Source organism: Macaca thibetana, chromosome 9 (genome assembly GCF_024542745.1).
Source record: "Macaca thibetana thibetana isolate TM-01 chromosome 9, ASM2454274v1, whole genome shotgun sequence".
NCBI lineage: Eukaryota > Metazoa > Chordata > Mammalia > Primates > Cercopithecidae > Macaca > Macaca thibetana.
In genome coordinates this window covers 46,251,818-46,270,602 of record NC_065586.1, presented here as the reverse complement: position 1 = coordinate 46,270,602, position 18,785 = coordinate 46,251,818, and the positions used below count along the sequence as shown (strand labels likewise).

The 18,785-nt window shown below is 41.4% G+C and overlaps 1 protein-coding gene across 1 annotated transcript in view; it reads right to left on the bottom strand.

Moving 5' to 3' along the window:
• LOC126962601 (arf-GAP with GTPase, ANK repeat and PH domain-containing protein 5-like) overlaps nt 1-13,434 on the bottom strand; it is a 41,433-nt gene extending 27,999 nt beyond the window's left edge. The window contains 5 exon segments of the mRNA XM_050803840.1: nt 75-175; nt 6,338-6,372; nt 9,303-9,371; nt 11,702-11,770; nt 12,144-13,434. Of these exon segments, the coding sequence (XP_050659797.1) occupies nt 75-175; nt 6,338-6,372; nt 9,303-9,371; nt 11,702-11,770; nt 12,144-12,426 (557 nt within the window). The 5' untranslated portion in view covers nt 12,427-13,434.
• Between the last annotated feature and the right edge of the window lie 5,351 nt (nt 13,435-18,785).

The window sequence follows — 18,785 nt, the reverse complement described above, 5'->3', positions numbered from 1 at the left end:
GAAGAGGACAACCAAATGGCTGAAATAATTTTAGAATAAAGGAATCCATCCCTTGGCAGTATAGTTGTACTCACGATATTATTGTCATTGTAAGATAAGGCTGGCTGGCTGTGCTGTCATCAAGGAATATTGTCGAACATGAGCTGTATTGTTGACTGAAACGCACAGTAGATACCTGAAGGGAAAGGGAAGTATAAGCTAAACTTATCAAAGTGTATTTTTTTCTTGGTTAAAATGTGAAATGACAAAGCACTAAGATATTTCTTACACTCCATGAACTGCCTGAGTGCGGTATCATGTGCACTCTACAGAGAACCCATTGGAGGCTCTTAACTTCCAGAGACGATGTTTAAGATACGGGTTATAAAATGCTGCCCTTCATATGGTACCTGCCATCAAACCTAACAAGGATTTTATGAATTCCCTTTAAAAATCATGAGAAAAGTTTAAAATAAGATTTCATTGTTTTTTTCTACAGCAATATAAAGCAGCTGAGAATTTCTATTTCTATGATTTATTTACTATGATAAAATGTAATGCATTAAATAATACTGGTACAAGAGCATTTATTGCAGTGAATACAAGACTAATGCATTTACTAAATTACTCATCCTAAATGTATTATTTCAGGTGATATTGGGACAAAACAAGTGTTTCAGATTCAGAGGCTCTGTGTGCCAGGGCTGCTAGGCCACCAACAAGCGAGGAAGCCATAGGTTTCTCTAGTCCTATTTTTTTATGTGGAGGATAAAAAGAGTATCACTTAAATATTCTCTCACACCCTGAAAACACATGACAACTTAAAAAGCTAACTTTCACTTCATGTTTAAATAAGACTGCCATGACATGACTCAAACGAGACTCTCAGAGAATATTTTCCATTCATTTCAAAACTTGATTAATTTCATTCTATAAATCATCTAACCTGCACGTAGCCATTTTCCTGCTCTACCCCTGCTCTCTGCCTAGAATACTGCTTTTCTCTTTCCTTTTTTTTTTTTTTTTTTTTGAGACGGAGTCTCGCTCTGTCGCCCAGGCTGGAGTGCAGTGGCGCGATCTCGGCTCACTGCAAGCTCCGCCTCCTGGGTTTATGCCATTCTCCTGCCTCAGCCTCCTGAGTAGCTGGGACTACAGGCGCCCACCACCGCGCCCGGCTAATTTTTTGTATTTTTTTAGTAGAGACGGGGTTTCACCGTGGTCTCGATCTCCTGACCTTGTGATCCGCCCGCCTCGGCCTCCCAAAGTGCTGGGATTACAGGCGTGAGCCACCGCGCCCGGCCTTTTCTCTTTCCTTGTTTCAGCAAGCTCGACTCCATCTACCCTCTTGGATCTCTTTGTTGGCAGCCACACCAATACATGTTTTTTTGTGCACTAGTTAGTTGAAGTCACCACTGCTAACAAGATACCAATTCTTGCAGAGTATTCCCCTCATGAGAAAGTATGCCTCTCCATAAGAGTAAGGGAGGGCCCTACTCTTCCTACGTCCAGCTGCTGAGCATAGAATTCTGAGTAAATCCAAAACTTTGACAAGTGTTTGACAATTTGGTTAAATCACTTGGAAGATAAATCTTACTACATTCAATTACAGCAAAAACATTACTAACAGTTTATTATTTATAGGTATTATTTAAGGTTGTCACAAAATAGAAACAAATAATCTAACATCAGTCAGCATAAATTAGAGTATGAAATTTTACGCTCTTCAACAATAAATGGAAGCGGTTACTTAGTAGTTTTAAGGTTTAGTGACAAAAACTAGAAAATAATAGTACCTAGTAACTTAGTAAGCCAAAAAAAAAAAAAAAAAAAAAGCCTTACCATCAAAGGTCCAGTACCTGTTGGACGCCGAGGCCCACCCACTGATTTCTTCCACTGTACCTGCTGCCTCTCATTTTAACCCATTAAAAATACTAATGTTGTCTTCCTTATAGAGGTCTTTCACCTCCGTGGTTAGGTCTATTCCTAAGTATTTTATTTTATTTTATTTTTGCAGCTATCATAAAAGGGGTTGAGTTTTTGGTTTGATTCTAAGCTTGGTTGCTGGTGGGGTATAACAGAGCTACTGATTTGTGTACATTAATTTTGTCTCCTGAAACTTTTCTGAATTCATTTATCAGTTCTAGGAGCTTTTGGGAAGAGTCTTTAGGGTTTCCCAGGTATATGATCATATCATCAGCAAACAGCAACAGTTTGACTTCCTCTTTACCGATCTGGATGCCTTTTATTGCTTTCTCTTGTGTGATTGCTCTGGCTAGACCTTCCAGTACTATGTTGAATAGAAGTGGTGAGAGTGACTGCTGCAAACCTTAGTTACGTCCTAGGAAAAAGAATACTTCCTAAAATAAAACTAAGGTATCATCCTTACCCTTCTCTTTGTCTCACCCAGAAATATGTCTCACCCAGAAATATGAAGTACCATATGAAGGGCAGCATTTTATAACCCGTATCTTAAACATCGTCTCTGGAAGTTAAGAGCCTCCAATGGGTTTTCTGTAGAGTGCACATGATACCGCACTCAGGCAGTTCATGGAGTGTAAGAAATATCTTAGTGCTTTGTCATTTCACATTTTAACCAAGAAAAATGTGATGGGGGGAATTACCTGCCCTAACCCCTTCCTCAAGAAATATATTACTGTACTCTGGAATTTAGACAAAACCTTAAATCTCCAGGCTTTTTAAAGCACAAAATATAAATAAAAGCTGGGAAAGTAAACCAAAATTCTTCAGATTGTTCCTCATGAATATCCCCCTTCCTCTGCAATTCCCCAGAGTGGTAACGGATGGGTAGAGGCAGCTCAGGTGAATTACCCAGCTTGCCTCTCAACTCATTCCTCCTCCTCCTCTCAAAGGCTGAAGGCAGGGCCTTTCCAGTCCTCATGACCTGCCCTTCACCTAATCCCTCCTGACCTATGGATGGAGGCTTTGAGTCCCACAGTGTGGTGATACAGAGCACTAGTTGTCACTGCCTGGCTTTATTTAAAGGAAATGCAGTAGGCTTCCTCTGTAGAGCTCTGAAAAGGTTGACTACATAGAGGTCTTCTATGTTTTTACTTGGTGAAGTATTTCTCACATCTTTTGTTATCAGAGTACCATTCCAATCTCTTAACTTGCAGGTGTGTGGAAAATTGTTTTGTAATGAAAGATCTTCACTGGGGGATTGAGCAGCATTTAGTAAAGTCTATGTTTGAAAATAAAATAAAATAAAATAAAAAAATAAATGGTGAGAGTGGGCATCCTTGTCTTGTTCCAGTTCTCAGGGGGAATGCTTTCAAATTTTCCCCATTCAGTATTATGTTGGCTGTGGGTTTGTCATGGATGGCTATTACATTAAGGTATGGCCCTTGTATGCCGATCTTGCTGAGGGTTTTAATCATAGAAGGATGCTGCATTCTGTCAAATGCTTTTTCTGTGTCTATTGAGATGATCATGTGATTTTTTGTTTTTAATTCTGTTTATGTGGTGTATCACATTCATTGACTTGTGTGTGTTAATCCATCCCTGCATCCCTGGTGTGAAACCCATTTGATCATGGTGGATTAATATTATTATTATTTTGAGATGGAGTCTTGCTCTGTCACCCAGGCTGGAATGTGCAGTGGTGTAATCTTGACTCACTGCAACCTCCACCTCCCAGGTTCAAGCAATTCTCCTGCCTCAGCCTCCTGAGTAGCTGTGATTACAGGCATGCACCACCATACCCAGCTAATTTTTGTATTTTTAGTAGAGACAGGGTTTCACCATGTTGGCCAGGCTGGTCTTAAACTCCTGACCTCGTGATCCACCCGCCTCGGCCTCCTAAAGTGCTGGGATTACAGGCGGGAGCTACTGAGCCAGGTTGGATTATTTTTTTGATATGCCCTTTGAACTACAAAACATAGTTGAACGAAATCATGGACACAAACAAATGGAAAGACATCCTATGCTCATGAATCGGTAGAATGAATATTGTGAGAAGGACCATACTGCCAAAAGCAATCACAAATTCAACACAATTCCCATCCCAAACCATATATCCCAGGTTTAGGCCATGGTATCTCTGAGCCAGAAAAACCTCACACTGAGCACTATCAGTTAACAGAAGTCCTGCTTCCAAATAAAGCAGACCAGGGACCACCACACATTGGAGGGAAGCCTCCAACAAAAGAGATCAAAACAACAGAAAAAAGGAATTCATGAGACCAGTCAAAATCAGGAGCAAAACTTTAAAAAAATATTCAAATACTCTCAAAAATATAAAATTCAATAAAAATGTAGAGGATAAAATGACAGAATATCCCAGAAGTGGAATAAAAAGACAAACTGAAAAAAATAGAAGGGGAAAAATTAAAAACCAATGTCTGTATACTGGTCTAAGCAGCCTAGCATCTGAATAACAAGACTATCGATAAAAAAGTAACGGAACATAAAAAAATTCTCAAGAAGAGATAGTCTGCAGGTTTAGTAGCCTCAATAAAATGAGAAGATCCCCACCAAGCTGTGACTGTTTTTTTTTTTTTTTTTGAGATGGAGTCTCACTCTATTGTCCAGGCTGGAGTGCAGTGGAGCAATCTGGGCTCACTGCAACCTCCGCCTCCTCGGTTCAAGTGATTCTCCTGCCTCAGTCTCCCAAGCAGTTGGGACTACAGGTGCACGCCACCACTCCTCGTTAGCTTTTGTATTTTTAGTAGAGATGGGGTTTCACTGTATTGGCCAGACTTGTCTCGAACTCCTGTCCTTGTGATCCACCCACCACAGCCTCCCAAAGCGCTGGGATTACGGGCATGAGCCACTGTGCCCTGCTCCCACCCAGGTGTCATAAAATTTCAGAACCTAAGAGATAGAGAAGATCCTAAAAAGCTTCTGCAGATACCTAAAACCTGGTTGTAAATAGTGTATCACACACTGGCAATAGATTCAAGAACAACACTGTAATGAGAGCACAACTGCAAAATGTCTTCAGAACCATAAAATTTAGATTCAACCTAGAGATGTCCTCTCTCTCAAAGAGGAGGGATTTTAAGGCTGGCCAGCTTTCTAAATATCTCCACCCAGGAAAATGTGTTCAGGTACAACTAGAGAGGATTACCGGACAGAAGGAAACACAGAATCAGGGACTCAGGCGATCCCACACAAGAGAGCAGTTATGTGAGATCCCAAAAGACTTTAAGAAGATAGCACAGAAAAGCAGACATCGAGCCTATCTAGGGAAAGCCACTCCATACTGAACTAGGATGACAAAAGGCCAAAGAAAGTTGCCCTCCTACAAAGAAAAAAAGGAACAAATGTGTTTTTACAGACAGAAAATATCTTTGAAAGGCATGTGATAAATGCTACAATACTTAGGGGGAAAACAGCTGTTAGAAAATAGGCAAACAAATAGTCAGAAAACTAACTTCATGCTGAAAAATAATGGATGTGAAAGCAAACAGACCACCCAGAGGCTCCTTACTATATTTGGATGGATAAACTAACATCGGCTAGGAAAAAAGGGAAGATCCAGGAGAATTGCGGAAGTGCTCAGATTTCAGAACTGTTTCAGAGACAAGATGAAGGACATGTAATGCAGAGGCACAGTGAAAACACCATATGACTTAGCAGTGAATAATATTTGCAGAGTCATAATCATGTAAATATTACTGATTTAATGAAAAAGTGTGCTACAATTGGAAGAAACAGAGGGAGGAACATAAGATCATGGTGTAGCGAGGAAGGTATGCTTTCACCTGCTGTGATAGAAAATCAGTAGACAGTGCTGGCATTAACTTATTCTATTTTTATTTCATTAAAAATAAGATTAAATATTTAAGGCAGTTTTTCTTTTTTTTTTGAGACAGAGTTTCACTCTCTCGCCCAGGCTGGAGCACAATGGCACCATCTCGGCTCACTGCAACCTCTGCCTCCGAGGTTCAAGTGATTCTTCTGCGTCAGCCTCCTGAGCAGCTGAGATTACAGGCATGCGCCACCACACCTGGCTAATTTTGTATTTTTGGTAGAGACAGAATTTCACCATGTTGGTCACGGTTGTCTCGAACTCCTGACCTCAGATGATCCGTCCACCTTGGCCTCCTAAAGTGCTGGGATTACAGGCGTGAGCTACCATGCCCAGCCTTAAGGCAGATCTTTTTACCACAACCAGACTATTGAAATGTAACTTAAATATCAGACATCCTTAAAAGGTGGACACACTAAAGACTTTTCTGGATAAATTTAATACTTACGAAAACAGAAGAGATTTACAAAATCAACAAAAAGAGGTTCACGCTACCACCACTGGGTCCACATTGTAATGTAAAGAAATCAAGAGAGACAACTTTTATGTCAAACTATCCATTTCTTAACTATTTGACTGTTTACTTACATGGTTTGTACAATTGCTTCTTCTTATTTCTACAACTAAGAATAAAAAAAAAAAACTGGTCACTTCTGATACAAATACCATAAAATAAAAGTAGTTGTTAACATCTTAGTGATTACTCCTATGTAAAATGAGGCAAAATTACATTTAAAAAAACTATTTTCAATAATTTGTAATTTAAATTATCTGGCACGATTAATGTCATAAAATCAAATCTAAAAACTTAGCTTTTCATCTACGTTACCTTTTGTTTCTATTACATGCAAGTGAAGGAATCCTCATGTACAAAAGAAAAGGGCAAAAAATTTAGGCCAGATGAAAATCTTAGCTAATAAAAAAGTTTAACTGTTGCATATATAAGCTATGATCCATTAGTATTCTCTCATTCTGTATTTACACATAGCTTACTTTAATTATCAGAAGCTAAGAGCTAACAGCTCTAAGAACTACTTCCTGACCAGGCACCTATCTCTAGATGCAACAGAATCCCTGTAAGCATCTTGAACCACACTTAGTGGTTATCTACTAATGTGCCACTAAAAACAAAACAAAACAAAAAGGGGTCTTTTTACACAACTCGAAAGTAATGATTCCTAATTTTTTTTTTTTTTTTTTTTTTTTTTCAGATGGAGTCTCGCTGTGTAACCTAGGCTGGAGTGCAGTGGTGGGATCTCAGCTCACTGCAACCTCTCTGACTCCCGGGTTCAAGCGATTCTCCAGCCTCAGTCTCCTGACAAGCTGGGACTACAGGCACGTGCCACCACGCCTAGCTAATTTTTTTTTTTTTTTTTGGCCGGGCGCGGTGGCTCACGCCTGTAATCCTAGCACTTTGGGAGGCCGAGGCGGGCGGATCACAAGGTCAGGAGATCGAGACCACGGTGAAACACCGGCTCTACTAAAAATACAAAAAATTAGCCCGGCGCGGTAGTGGTCGCCTGTAGTCCCAGCTACTCAGGAGGCTGAGGCAGGAGAATGGCGTGAATCTGGGAGGCGGAGCTTGCAGTGAGCCGAGATCGCGCCACTGCACTCCAGCCTGGGGGACACAGCAAGACCCCGTCTCAAAAAAAAAAAAAAAAATTTTTTTTTTTTTTTTTGTATTTTTAGCAGAGAGGAGGTTACACTGCATTAGCCAGGATGGTCTTGATCTCCTAACCTCATGATCCACCCATCTCGGCCTTCCAAAGAGCAGGGATTACAGGTGTAAGCCACAGAGCCTTTCGTAAATTTTAATTGTAAAATGAGTATACAAACCTAATTGGACATAGTGTCTGCAGCACAGAAAAATCATTTTTGTTTTTCTAAAAAAAGGCCAGAATAATAAAAGCCTTAAGAGGGACTTGGGCCATGCTTTGTTTCCTACACTGCCTCTGCCTTTGATGCTGGAAGGGCCTTGTAGGCAAAAGTTCCTACCACTGAAGAGTGAGGGACATGGAATAGCTTTTCTTTTACCGCTTCCATGCTCTCTAGGTGAGAGAAGCCAATGGCTCTGGAAGGAGCTGGGAAATACAATTCTGATATGTGTTGGATATGTTCCCCCTCCAAACCTCATGTTAACATGTGACCCTTAATGTTGGAGACAGGGCCTAGTGGGAGGTGTTTGGGTAATGGTGGGGGATTCCCAATGAATGGCTTGGTCCCACCCTCATGGTAATAAGCAAATTCTCATTATGGTAGTTTAAAAGAGTGTGGTACTGGCCAGGTGCGGTGGCTCAAGCCTGTAATCCCAGCACTTTGGGAAGCTGAAGTGGGCAGATCACCTGAGGTCAGGAGTTTGAGACCAGCCTGGCCACCATGGTGAAACCCCATCTATACCAAAAATACAAAAATTAGCCAGATGTTATGGTGCCCGCCTATAGTCCCAACTACTCGGGAGGCTGAGGCCGGAGAATTGCTTGAACCTGGGAGGTGGAGGTTGTAGTGAGCCAAGATTGCTCCATTGCACTCCAGCCTGGGCAACAGAGCAAGACTCCATTTCAAAAAAAAAAAAAAAAGAGTGTGGTACCTTCCCCCTTCCCCTCTCTCCTCCCTCTTTACCATGTGGAAAAACCTGCTTCCCCTTTGCCTTCTATCATGATTGTAAGCTTGCTGAGGCCCTCTCCAGAAGCAGATGTTGAAGCCATGTTTGTACAGCCTGAAGATCTATGAGCCAATTAAACCTCTTTTTGTTATAAATTACCCAGCCTTAGGTATCTCTTTATAGTAATGTAAAAAATGAACTCAAATTCTGATCAGAAATAACTGACTCAAGATGGGCAAAGTCTACTCAAACTATAAAAACAAAGGTTACAAACTCCCATGTTTTACTGTGCTGCGTTACTTCGCATATTATTATGGAACCCTCACTTGTATTCTTGCTGTTTAAGTCAACTGGAAAACTTGCTTGTGCGTGGCTTTTTAGCAAATACATGAGGATTTAACGATAACTTTAAGGAAAATAAGCAGGAGTAGGGCATGTTTAAATTGACATTACATCAAATGAAAGGGTTAATAACTTAAAAGTTTTGAGTAGCATAAACTTGGATGTGGTAAATGAATGTGGTCAGAGGACTGTGTGAGAGGAGACCCAAATCACAGATTCAATTCCTGATAATAACAACTATGTTTGTAATTTGTTTAAAAGAAAACCAAGCTGAAGCCTAAGTTCTATCATTCGTCTTTAAAATGTACTCTTTGGAGCAAAGGAAAAGGGGCCAAGAATTATGAATAAAGAGAAATCCATGACTCCTCCATCACATGACAAATTGTGTTGATAAAAAGATGGCAAAAATGTATAAACAAAAAGTTTAGATGTTTTCACTAACAAGATAACTAAAGGAAAATATATCACATGTTAAAATAAGACAAGCGAATATGTGAAAAGTTGAAAAATTTAAACCGATATGAGTTTTTCTAAATACTTCCTATAATACACCTGATCAAACAAGAGTTTTTACTCTTTCTCTTGGTGGAAAAAACAATGTTGTCTCACCATCTGTCTGAGAGTTCCTCTGGAATATTGTGGTTGCCTCCGGATTGGCAGAAGGGTTAAAATCCAAAGCTATATGTATAGAGGGAGAAAAGAAAAAAGATGCAATCATTTATTAAAATTTATTAAGTTGTTTACTCAACTGCTGCATTTAGGCTATTTCACTACTTTTACTTTTATTCTTATCCATTGAAATGAATGTATGGACATAAGATAGAGCCAGGCAAGATGGCACATGCTTGTAGTCCCAGCTACTCAGAAGGCTGAGATGGGAAAATCACTTGAACCCAGGTCAGGAATTTGAAGCCAGAATGAGTAACATAGTGACACCTACCTTTATTCAAAAAAAAAAAAAAAAAAAAAAAAGAAGAAGAAGAAGAAGAAAAAGAGGTAAATGTTGGCTTTGAGTTGTGTAAAATCAACTTTGCATAAAATAAATCAAGATGGCAGTAAGTTTTAAAAGACAGGTCTATTTTATAGGCGAAGTATAAGATGTATTCTAGAGTTTTAAAATTTTTTTAAAAGTAAATTCAGCATATCTGTCACTTCCACATCATTCTGAGGACATAGAACCTTAGTTCTGTTGCATAGCTGTCTTCCACAGGCATGTGATATCTCTAAGTCTTCATTTCTTCATTAGCAATACATAGGGAAAACATACACGGGCCTTATTTATATTGGAAAGGGCCAAGTGAAACATACATAAACTGTGTTGTAATCCTAAAGAATGACAATAAAGAGCCATTTTGGGGCTCTCATCCAACACTACCCATCTACCAACTGGTGTGTAACATCACTCAGAGGTTTTCTTTACATCAGTAAGCAGAGGATAAGTTTACACAAGTACTTACACACTTTGTGTATAAAGGTATAATCAATTAATTCACATAATATATTTGTTTATTCTAAAGCAATCCTTAAATATCTTGAAAAGTGAGGATAGTACTTCCAAGTTACAAAGTCACACTCATCATGAGTCTTAATTATCCTACTTCTTAAAAAATTAAGAGCCCAACCAAAGTTTAAATAGAAGAGCTACAAGACATTTCCTCTACAGTAATGAAATCTCTGGCATTTAAATGAAACCAATAAACAAACTGGATTTAATTTCGCTGTGATGCAATGTTTTCCATGAAAATTTTAGTTTTTATTCAAGAACTATATTACTACCCAGAATTACTTTTACTTAGATTCATCTCTTCGCAAAATTTTAGAGGCAAATCAACTGTTTTCTCTTTTCTACCACCACCCATCCCCTGCCTCTCCCAGCAGTGTAGAGACTGAAAAAATCCAACTTTCTTTCTTTTTTTCTTTCTTTCTTTCTTTTTTTTTTTTTTGTGAGACAGGGTCTTCCTCTGTCACCCAGGCTGGAGTGCACTGGGGTGATCTCTGCTCACTGCAACCTCTGCCTCCCGGGTTCATGCAATTCTCCTGCCTCAGTCTCAAGAGTAGCTGGAACTACAAGCATGCGCCACCACGCCCAGCTAATTTTTGTATTTTTTTTAGTAGACATGGGGTTTCACCATGTTGGCCAGGCTGGTCTCGAACTCCTGACCTCAGGTGATCCACCTGCCTCGGCCTCCTAAAGTGCTGGGATTACAGGCATGAGCCACCATGCCTGGCCAAAACTCCAATTTTCTTATCTTTGAACAGGATGCTATTGTCAGGAGGGGAAAGGACAAAGGGGGAGCCTCAGCAACAAACACTCTTACAGGGAAGGTCGGAGATTTTAACCTGCAATTTTTATATTACACATTAAAAGTCTACATTGATGTTTCATGTCTTTTGAAAGTTTTGACCATGAACTTCACCTATCTTTCAGAAAAAGGAGGTAAATAAAATCTGTTAAGTCACCAGAAAAAATCTGGAGACACATTTTGTGTTAAAGTAAGAATTTTAAAGTCATCAGAGCCTCATGGGCAAACTTCTTTGACAAACCCTACCCCCCCACACACACACAGCCATTTTTCTGCCTCCCTGGTCGTGACATTCTGCACCTTTCACAATTATTTTAAGCACCCTCTTTTTTTTCCCCCCTTCTGTGTTCAAATTACAGTTAGAAGAAACTAAGCAGCTTCTATCAAGGTGACTTACAGCAGTCCATTAAGAATACCATACAGCCTTTCCCATGGCAACCTCCATTCTGATTTTAAATAAGAAATCCCCGAATATCTGAATACGAACTGTCCTGAGATTTGGCTACTTTAACAAAGGAAACAATTAGGCACTTACCTGGTTCCTTCACTTAGGTACCATCTAGATAGGTACAAAGAAAAAATAAGATGGGTACTGGAAAGTTGGGATATTTGAGTTTTCATTGAGAAAAGGAAGAGAATAGTCCAAAGAAGCCTCAGCAAAGTCCCACAGGATAATAAATAGAGCTACAGACAATATTGTCTCACCATCTGTTTGACAGTTCCTCTGGAATATTGTGCTTGCCTCTGGATTGGCAGAAGGGTTAAACTCCAAAGCTATATGTATAGAGGGAGAAAAGAAAAAAAAAAGATGTAATCATTTGTAAAAATTGATCAACTCATTTATTCGACTGCTGCTTATTCAACAAGAAGAGCCATAAATAAATGGTCCCATGGCAGCCTGGGAGAAAGATGAGAGAGCAAGAACTGAGCGATTGGGAGGGGAGGCGAAAAGAAACTGCTGGACTTGGTGGGGAAAGACTAAGGGGTGGGAATGCAAGGCAGAGCCAGCTCTTGTTCCTGGTCAGCTCCCAGAAAAGCTGGCTACAGACAGAAAGGAGCTCGAAGTGGGCGATGCCTCCCAGGGGACCTTGGGGACAGCAGCAGCCAGAGGCAAGCAGAAGGCAGATGGCACCCATCACCTCCTTACCTTCAGGCATCTCCTGGTCATGGATGTGGTGCATGTGGAGGTCCTCACCAACTTCAACAGTCACCTCAGCAGGCTGCACAGCAGCAGCCATGGGTGCCCCTGCCATCCCGGCCCCATCTCCTGCCATCCTGTCCCCAGCTCCTGCCATTCTGTTCCCAGCTCCTGCCATCCTGTCCCCAGCTCCTGCCTCATAGATCTCAGATTCAGAGGGACACACGGACCCCTGTTGCTGGTCAAACTCAGGGTCACTGGGGCGCACACAACAGGTCAGTATGTTCCCCATAAGGCGCCTCTACTGTCTGCCACCACCTGTGCCCCTGCTCACAGCTTTGGCCACGCACTCCTGCTATCCTAGGCCAAGGCTATGCTGCACTTGCAGAGACGGTCTTGTCTGCTGCTCGCCTGCCCACCTCACAGCCGGCCCTGGCCCCGGCCCCGGCCGTGGCTGCGGGCCAAGGCCCGCACCCTGCCACCTCCCCTGAGCTGACTTGTCTGGGAGGGTGAAGACCAGTCGACTTATTTAATAGGTTTTGAACCCAACAAGCGCTGAGAGACACAACAACTGCCTGAAGAGAGAACAGACGGAGCTCCTCCTCCTTCTGTAGTCACCTACAGACTGAAGCCCACTGGCCCAGGTGGGAGCCCAGGCATGTGGCACACAATGCCCCACCCCACACTTCACAATGCCCTCCCCGACAGCTCACAGTGCCCCACCCTGGTTGCCACCCCTCCCCAACAGCTCAGAATGCCCCTGCCTGGGCTGCCCCACCCTGTGGCTTATGATGCTGCTGCTCTCCTGGCCCCTCGTGCAGTGCCAGGTGGACTAAGGTTTTCATTCATCACCAGCTTCCTGAGCTTTTTAGTCCTAAGAAAAGCACAGGGTAGTTCGTTGCTTGAAGCCATCTTCCTCTATGAGTTCTACACAAAGCCTCAGTAGAGTGGGTCCCATTAGCAACCAAGCTGAACAACTTTTATTTACTGACTGAATGTAGATACACCTGAATGGCTGACCGCTTTTGTAACTAAACACTCCTCTCCTGTCTTCCAATGAGTGGTTGTTTTTGTCTGCAACTCGACCACAGCAATCCCTGGGGCCCTAGCTCTATTCTCAGTAAAGAGTTATGGCTGTGTGTCTTGAATGACACCTTAGGACCCATCCTGCCTCCACCTCCTTCTCCATAAAATAGAAACCTAACTCGTCCCTCCAAGCTCTGAAATGCTGAAACTTACCAACTCCCTTTTCTCCCCGCTATTTCTTCCTTCCATGGCAGGGACTTTCAGATTTTCTTTCTTTTACTAACAAAGCACTAAGTATGATTCCGTCATACAAAATCGAGAGCCATAAAGTGGGTTATTGCAGTCTAAAGTGGATTACCACAGTCCTAATTCAATAAAGATGAATACTCGACATCTGGCAAGTAGTGTGTGCCTGACAGTGTCCCCAGTGTGTTATGCTCATTTAACCCTCAGAAACAATCTGCCCACTGTGTCATGGACATTTAACCCTCAGAAACAATCTCATTTAACAGATTTTACAGAAGAAGTTGAGATGGAGAAGGTAAGTAACCTCCCCAAGGTCACATGACTGCTAAGGGTGGGGCACAATTTGATCCCGGGTAGTCTGAATCCCCCAATTCCTCAAGCATGAATATCAGAAAGTATATTAGTCTGTTTTCACACTGATACAAAGAAATACTTGAGGTTGCGTAATTTATAAAGGAAAGAGGTTTAATTGACTTACAGTTTCATATGACTGGGGAGGCCTCAGGAAACGTACAATTATGGCAGAAAGGGAACCAGGTCCGACTTACATGGTGGCCATACAGAGAGTGTGAGTATGTGAAGGAGCAACTGTCAAACATGTATAAAACCATCAGATCTCAACCGGGCACAGTGGCTCACACCTGTAACTCTAGCACTTTGGGAGGCCAAGGCAGGTGGATCAACTGAGGTCAGGAGTTCGAGACCAGCCTAGCTAATGTAGTGAAATCCCATCTCTACTGAAAATACAAAAATTATCTGGGTGTGGTGGCACATGCCTGTAATCCCATCTACTCAGGAGGCTGAGGCAGGAGAATCACTGGAACCCAGGAGGCAGAGGCTGCAGTGAGCCAATATCGCACCATAGCACTCCAGCCTGGGCAACAGAGCAAGACTCCATCCCAAAAAACAAAACAAAACAAAACAAAACCCTGTAAGATCTCATGAGGACTCACTGAATTCCACAAGAACAGCAAGAGGAAAACTGTCCCCATGATCCAGTCACCTCCCCCCAGGCCCCTCCCTTGACACATGAGGATTGTGGGGATTACAATTCATGATGAGATTTGGGTGGTGACATGGCCAAACCATATCAGAATGTAAAGGTAGAAGTCAAGCTTGGACGGGAAGTGGCATTGTAGATTATTATTATTATTATTTGAGACGAACTTTTGCTCTTGTTGCCCAGTGAAATTGTTTCTTTAATTTCATTTTCAGATTGTGTCTTGCAGATTTATAGAAATACAATTGAAAAATGATTCTGGCTATTAACGTTTTATGCTTCAACCTTGCTGAACACATTTTGAGATGGAGTTTCGTTCTTGTTGCCCAGGCTGGAGTGCAATAGCGTGATCTTGGCTCACCGCAACCTCCGCCTCCCAGGCTCAAGTGATTCTCCTGCCTCAGCCTCCCGAGTAGCTGGGATTACAGTATGTGCCACCATGCACAGCTAATTTTGTATTTTTAGTAGAGACGGAGTTTTGCCATGTTGGTCAGGCTGATCTCAAACTCCTCACCTCAGGTTATCCACCTGCCTTGTTCTCCCAAAGTGCTGGGATTACAGGTGTGAGCCACTGCTCCCCGACAGAACAACTTTTTTTGATGTGGATTTTAAAATGCCTCCCCTTCATTCAACATTGATCAAGTCCCTTCTACATGCCAGGCACTGTATGTGTGAAATAGTCCCAACTCTCAATGAGTGTAGGCAGATGCACAAACAAAGGCTTAAGGAGTTCCGTTTTCTAAGACCACACTGCTGGATAGTATATGAACCTGGGATACAAACCCACCTCTATTTGACCTCAAATTTGATGCTGGGGTGGTTTTAATTTTATTCTGGAAATTTCAGTCACTGAACCATAAAAAGGTGAAAAGTCTCTGTCAGATGTGTGTGTAGTGGACTGTATAATAAGGAAGAACTGAAGGAAGCAACCAAACCAATGAAGAGACTTTGTCTAAAGGCAGAGTAATGCTAAGGGCAGTGGCAGTGACAAAAATGGAGAAAAAAGTTTGTGATCATTTGGGAGACAGACTAGGAAGTGCTTGGTCATGAGATGTGAAAGAAAAGGGAAAGTAGAGGGAAAACAGACTTGCTCAGGCTCTGCTGGGGAAGACTGGGTACATAGTGATGCCTTACTCCTGGCAGAGAATGTAGGAAGAAAAATGGGTAAGGAGGAAAAGATAGTTTTTACTCTCAGTGTCACATTAAAATGGAACTCTCTGGTCAAAAGTTGAATATAAATCTCTGTGGGCTAAGTCCATTTGTGGCATCCCAACATATGCTTTCAAAAATAACACACATACTAGATCAAGCCATTAAGAGTAACTGGGAAAACTTCCTGAAATTTACATGTTAAGAATATCACCATTTTTCATTTATCACTTTCATGGAGCAACTTTGAATCTATGGTTACAGCAAATGAGGCATCTTGTGCAAAATAAAGCAAAGACATGAAACAAAACATTTAAAATTCCATTGTTGTCAGAGAATGGAGAAAGCAACTGAAGCCATGGGCGTGGAGGTGATTGCCTTGAGAAGTTGTGTATAGTAAGGAGAAGTGGGAAGAAAGAAGACCTGTAGAATAGGGTGATTTATACGGCAGTAAGTGCAGCCTGAAAAAGTGAGCACTGGGAGTCAAGAGACCTGCATATGAATCAGGAATGGCTGCTCCTGTGAGTTGTTAGAAAGGAGATGATGCCTTCTTTTCATTTCTATAACAGCAGCACCTAGCACAGTGCCTGTTCAATAGGTACTCAGCATGTATTATCCCAATGCACAGAGTCAAATTTTGCCAGGAGGGCAGGAAAGCTACAAATCAGCTATGGCAACTTAGTGATTGGGCTTGTGTGTGTGAGTGAGCTGGGTGTCAGGCAGTGGGTAAAATAGTGAACTGGAGGTGAGAAAACAACGACACAAACTCAAGGCTTCTCTTCCCAAGTATTTGGCTGAGAAGACAGATGTAGTAGTAGTTAAAGGGAGACACATGGTAAAGAAAGCCTTTTATTCCAAGATTCAACAAAAGCATGAGTATACTTCTATGTTAAAGGGAAAGAGCCAACAGAGAAAACCCATTTTTGAGGTTAGAAGAGAAGGAAAAATGAATGCACAAGGGCCCCAAAAGGCACACGTGCATGCAATCCGATCAGAGACAGATTAGCTTTGGACTCCTACAAAAGCAAGAAGGGAGAAAGGCCCATGTGACTCTAAGGATATTTCTGGTAGAGGAAAGGTTTAGGAAAAGATCATTTGATGACCTTTATTTTAACAGACTTAAAAAAAAAAAAAAAAAAACTACTGTGGAGAAAAGGATATTATGTATAGAAAAGTCTACACTTCTTGATACAACTAACTTTAAAAAAGCCTGATACACTAAACAAAACCCAAATAATGTCTTCCCTAAAAGTGGGTAACTTGAAAAGCAATTTGAGCAAAAATCAAGGCATTAAATTACAAATAACCATATCAACAAAGTGAAAGATGGGTTTAACTTTTCCCACAAAAAGTTAAAAGAAATAACAGGCCGGGCGCGGTGGCTCAAGCCTGTAATCCCAGCACTTTGGGAGGCCGAGACGGGCGGATCACGAGGTCAGGAGATCGAGACCATCCTGGCTAACACGGTGAAACCCCGTCTCTACTAAAAAAATACAAAAAACTAGCCGGCGAGGTGACGGGCGCCTGTGGTCCCAGCTACTCGTGAGGCTGAGGCAGGAGAATGGCGTAAACCCGGGAGGCGGAGCTTGCAGTGAGCTGAGATCCGGCCACTGTACTCCAGCCCCGGCGACAAAAAAAAAAAGAAGAAAAAAAAAAAGAAATAACAGCAACTTTAGGAGAAGAGGAAAAAATAACTAACAAGAAAATTAGGCCGGGCGCGGTGGGTGGTTCAAGCCTGTAATCCCAGCACTTTGGGAGGCCGAGATGGGCGGATCACGAGGTCAGGAGATCGAGACCATCCTGGCTAACACGGTGAAACCCTGTCTCTACCGAAAAATTACAAAAAACTAGCTGGGTGAGGTGGCGGGCGCCAGCTACTCGGGAGGCTGAGGCAGGAGAATGGGGTAAACCCCGAAGGCGGAGCTTGCAGTGAGCTGAGATCCGGCCACTGCACTCCAGCCTGGGCGACAGAGCGAGACTCCGTCCCCCCCCAAAAAAAAGAAAAGAAAAGTATATGCAATTGCAACATGTGTGAATATTTGCAAACTCTAAAATATAACTACAAAAAGGACCAGAAGAATCAGTATCATAGGAAGCAAAGGGTCATTTCAAAAATCAGAGGAGGGATGATTCATTTTTAATTTAATTCTGTGGAAAATATGTAAGTAATGTTTGAGGACAAAAATCGGTGATACGTTGAAATGTGGGAAACCACAGTGGAAGGAGAAAGAATTCAAGAAAGCTCAGTTTCGGTAACCAATATCTAGTAAAATCTTCAGGACCTAGGAGCTACGATCTGTGTTAATAGTGTCTGAAGACCTAGAAATGTCATTAGATACCATTTTGGATAATTCTTGTAGACTTGAGATGATGTCTATTTAAAGTTACAAAAATAGTGCCTGTATTTGTGTATTCATTACAGCAAACAATTGGATATGGAAAGGAAACTAGCATGCTATGCCACAATCTTAAAGAAAGATTAGGGAAGTTTCAGCTTAAAGCAACAATAATCACAATAAAGTTTTACAATCCTTTGCAAGCATATATGAAAAACATACAAAAGTTTTTAATGATCTTTTTTTAAGTTAAGAGAACAGAAAAAATGAGAAAAATTGAATTATAAAATGAAACTTTGGTTTAGAGGTAAGAAACATTTTATGACAGGAGATCAGGGTTGTACAGTGTATTATGTGAATGTTGTGACTCATTGGTTTCATCTTGGATATCATAACTTGACATTTTGTAAAAGTGATTTTTCATGGGAATTTTTTCAGGTGCCCTGTAAAGTCCTGTCCCATCAGAAGCGAATAATAATCTTCCATATTCTTGAGACAGCTTAATGGCATCTTCTACAGTCTTCCATTGTTTAGTTTAGGTAAAGCTGGGAATCATTTTTGGGTATCATCTCATCCAACTTCTTTACCCATCCCCATCATAAGTCAGGAAGGTCTTGGATATTTTCTGCTCTAGCAATTAATTCATCATTAATCCTGGAGTTATTTGCTATTACAGTCATTTGTCCTACTTCACTTCCCATAAGCACAATGAACTTACCACCATTGACTCCTAAACCACATTGAATTTGTACATCTGATTTGACTTTGTGAGCAAAAGTTCTATGTATATCCTGTAATTCTTGCCTAGTATGAAACTTACTTTCAGTAGAGACTGTATTTCTGCATTCATGCACCTATGCCACTTGCACTCCTATTCCTGGTCGGGCTTTCCAG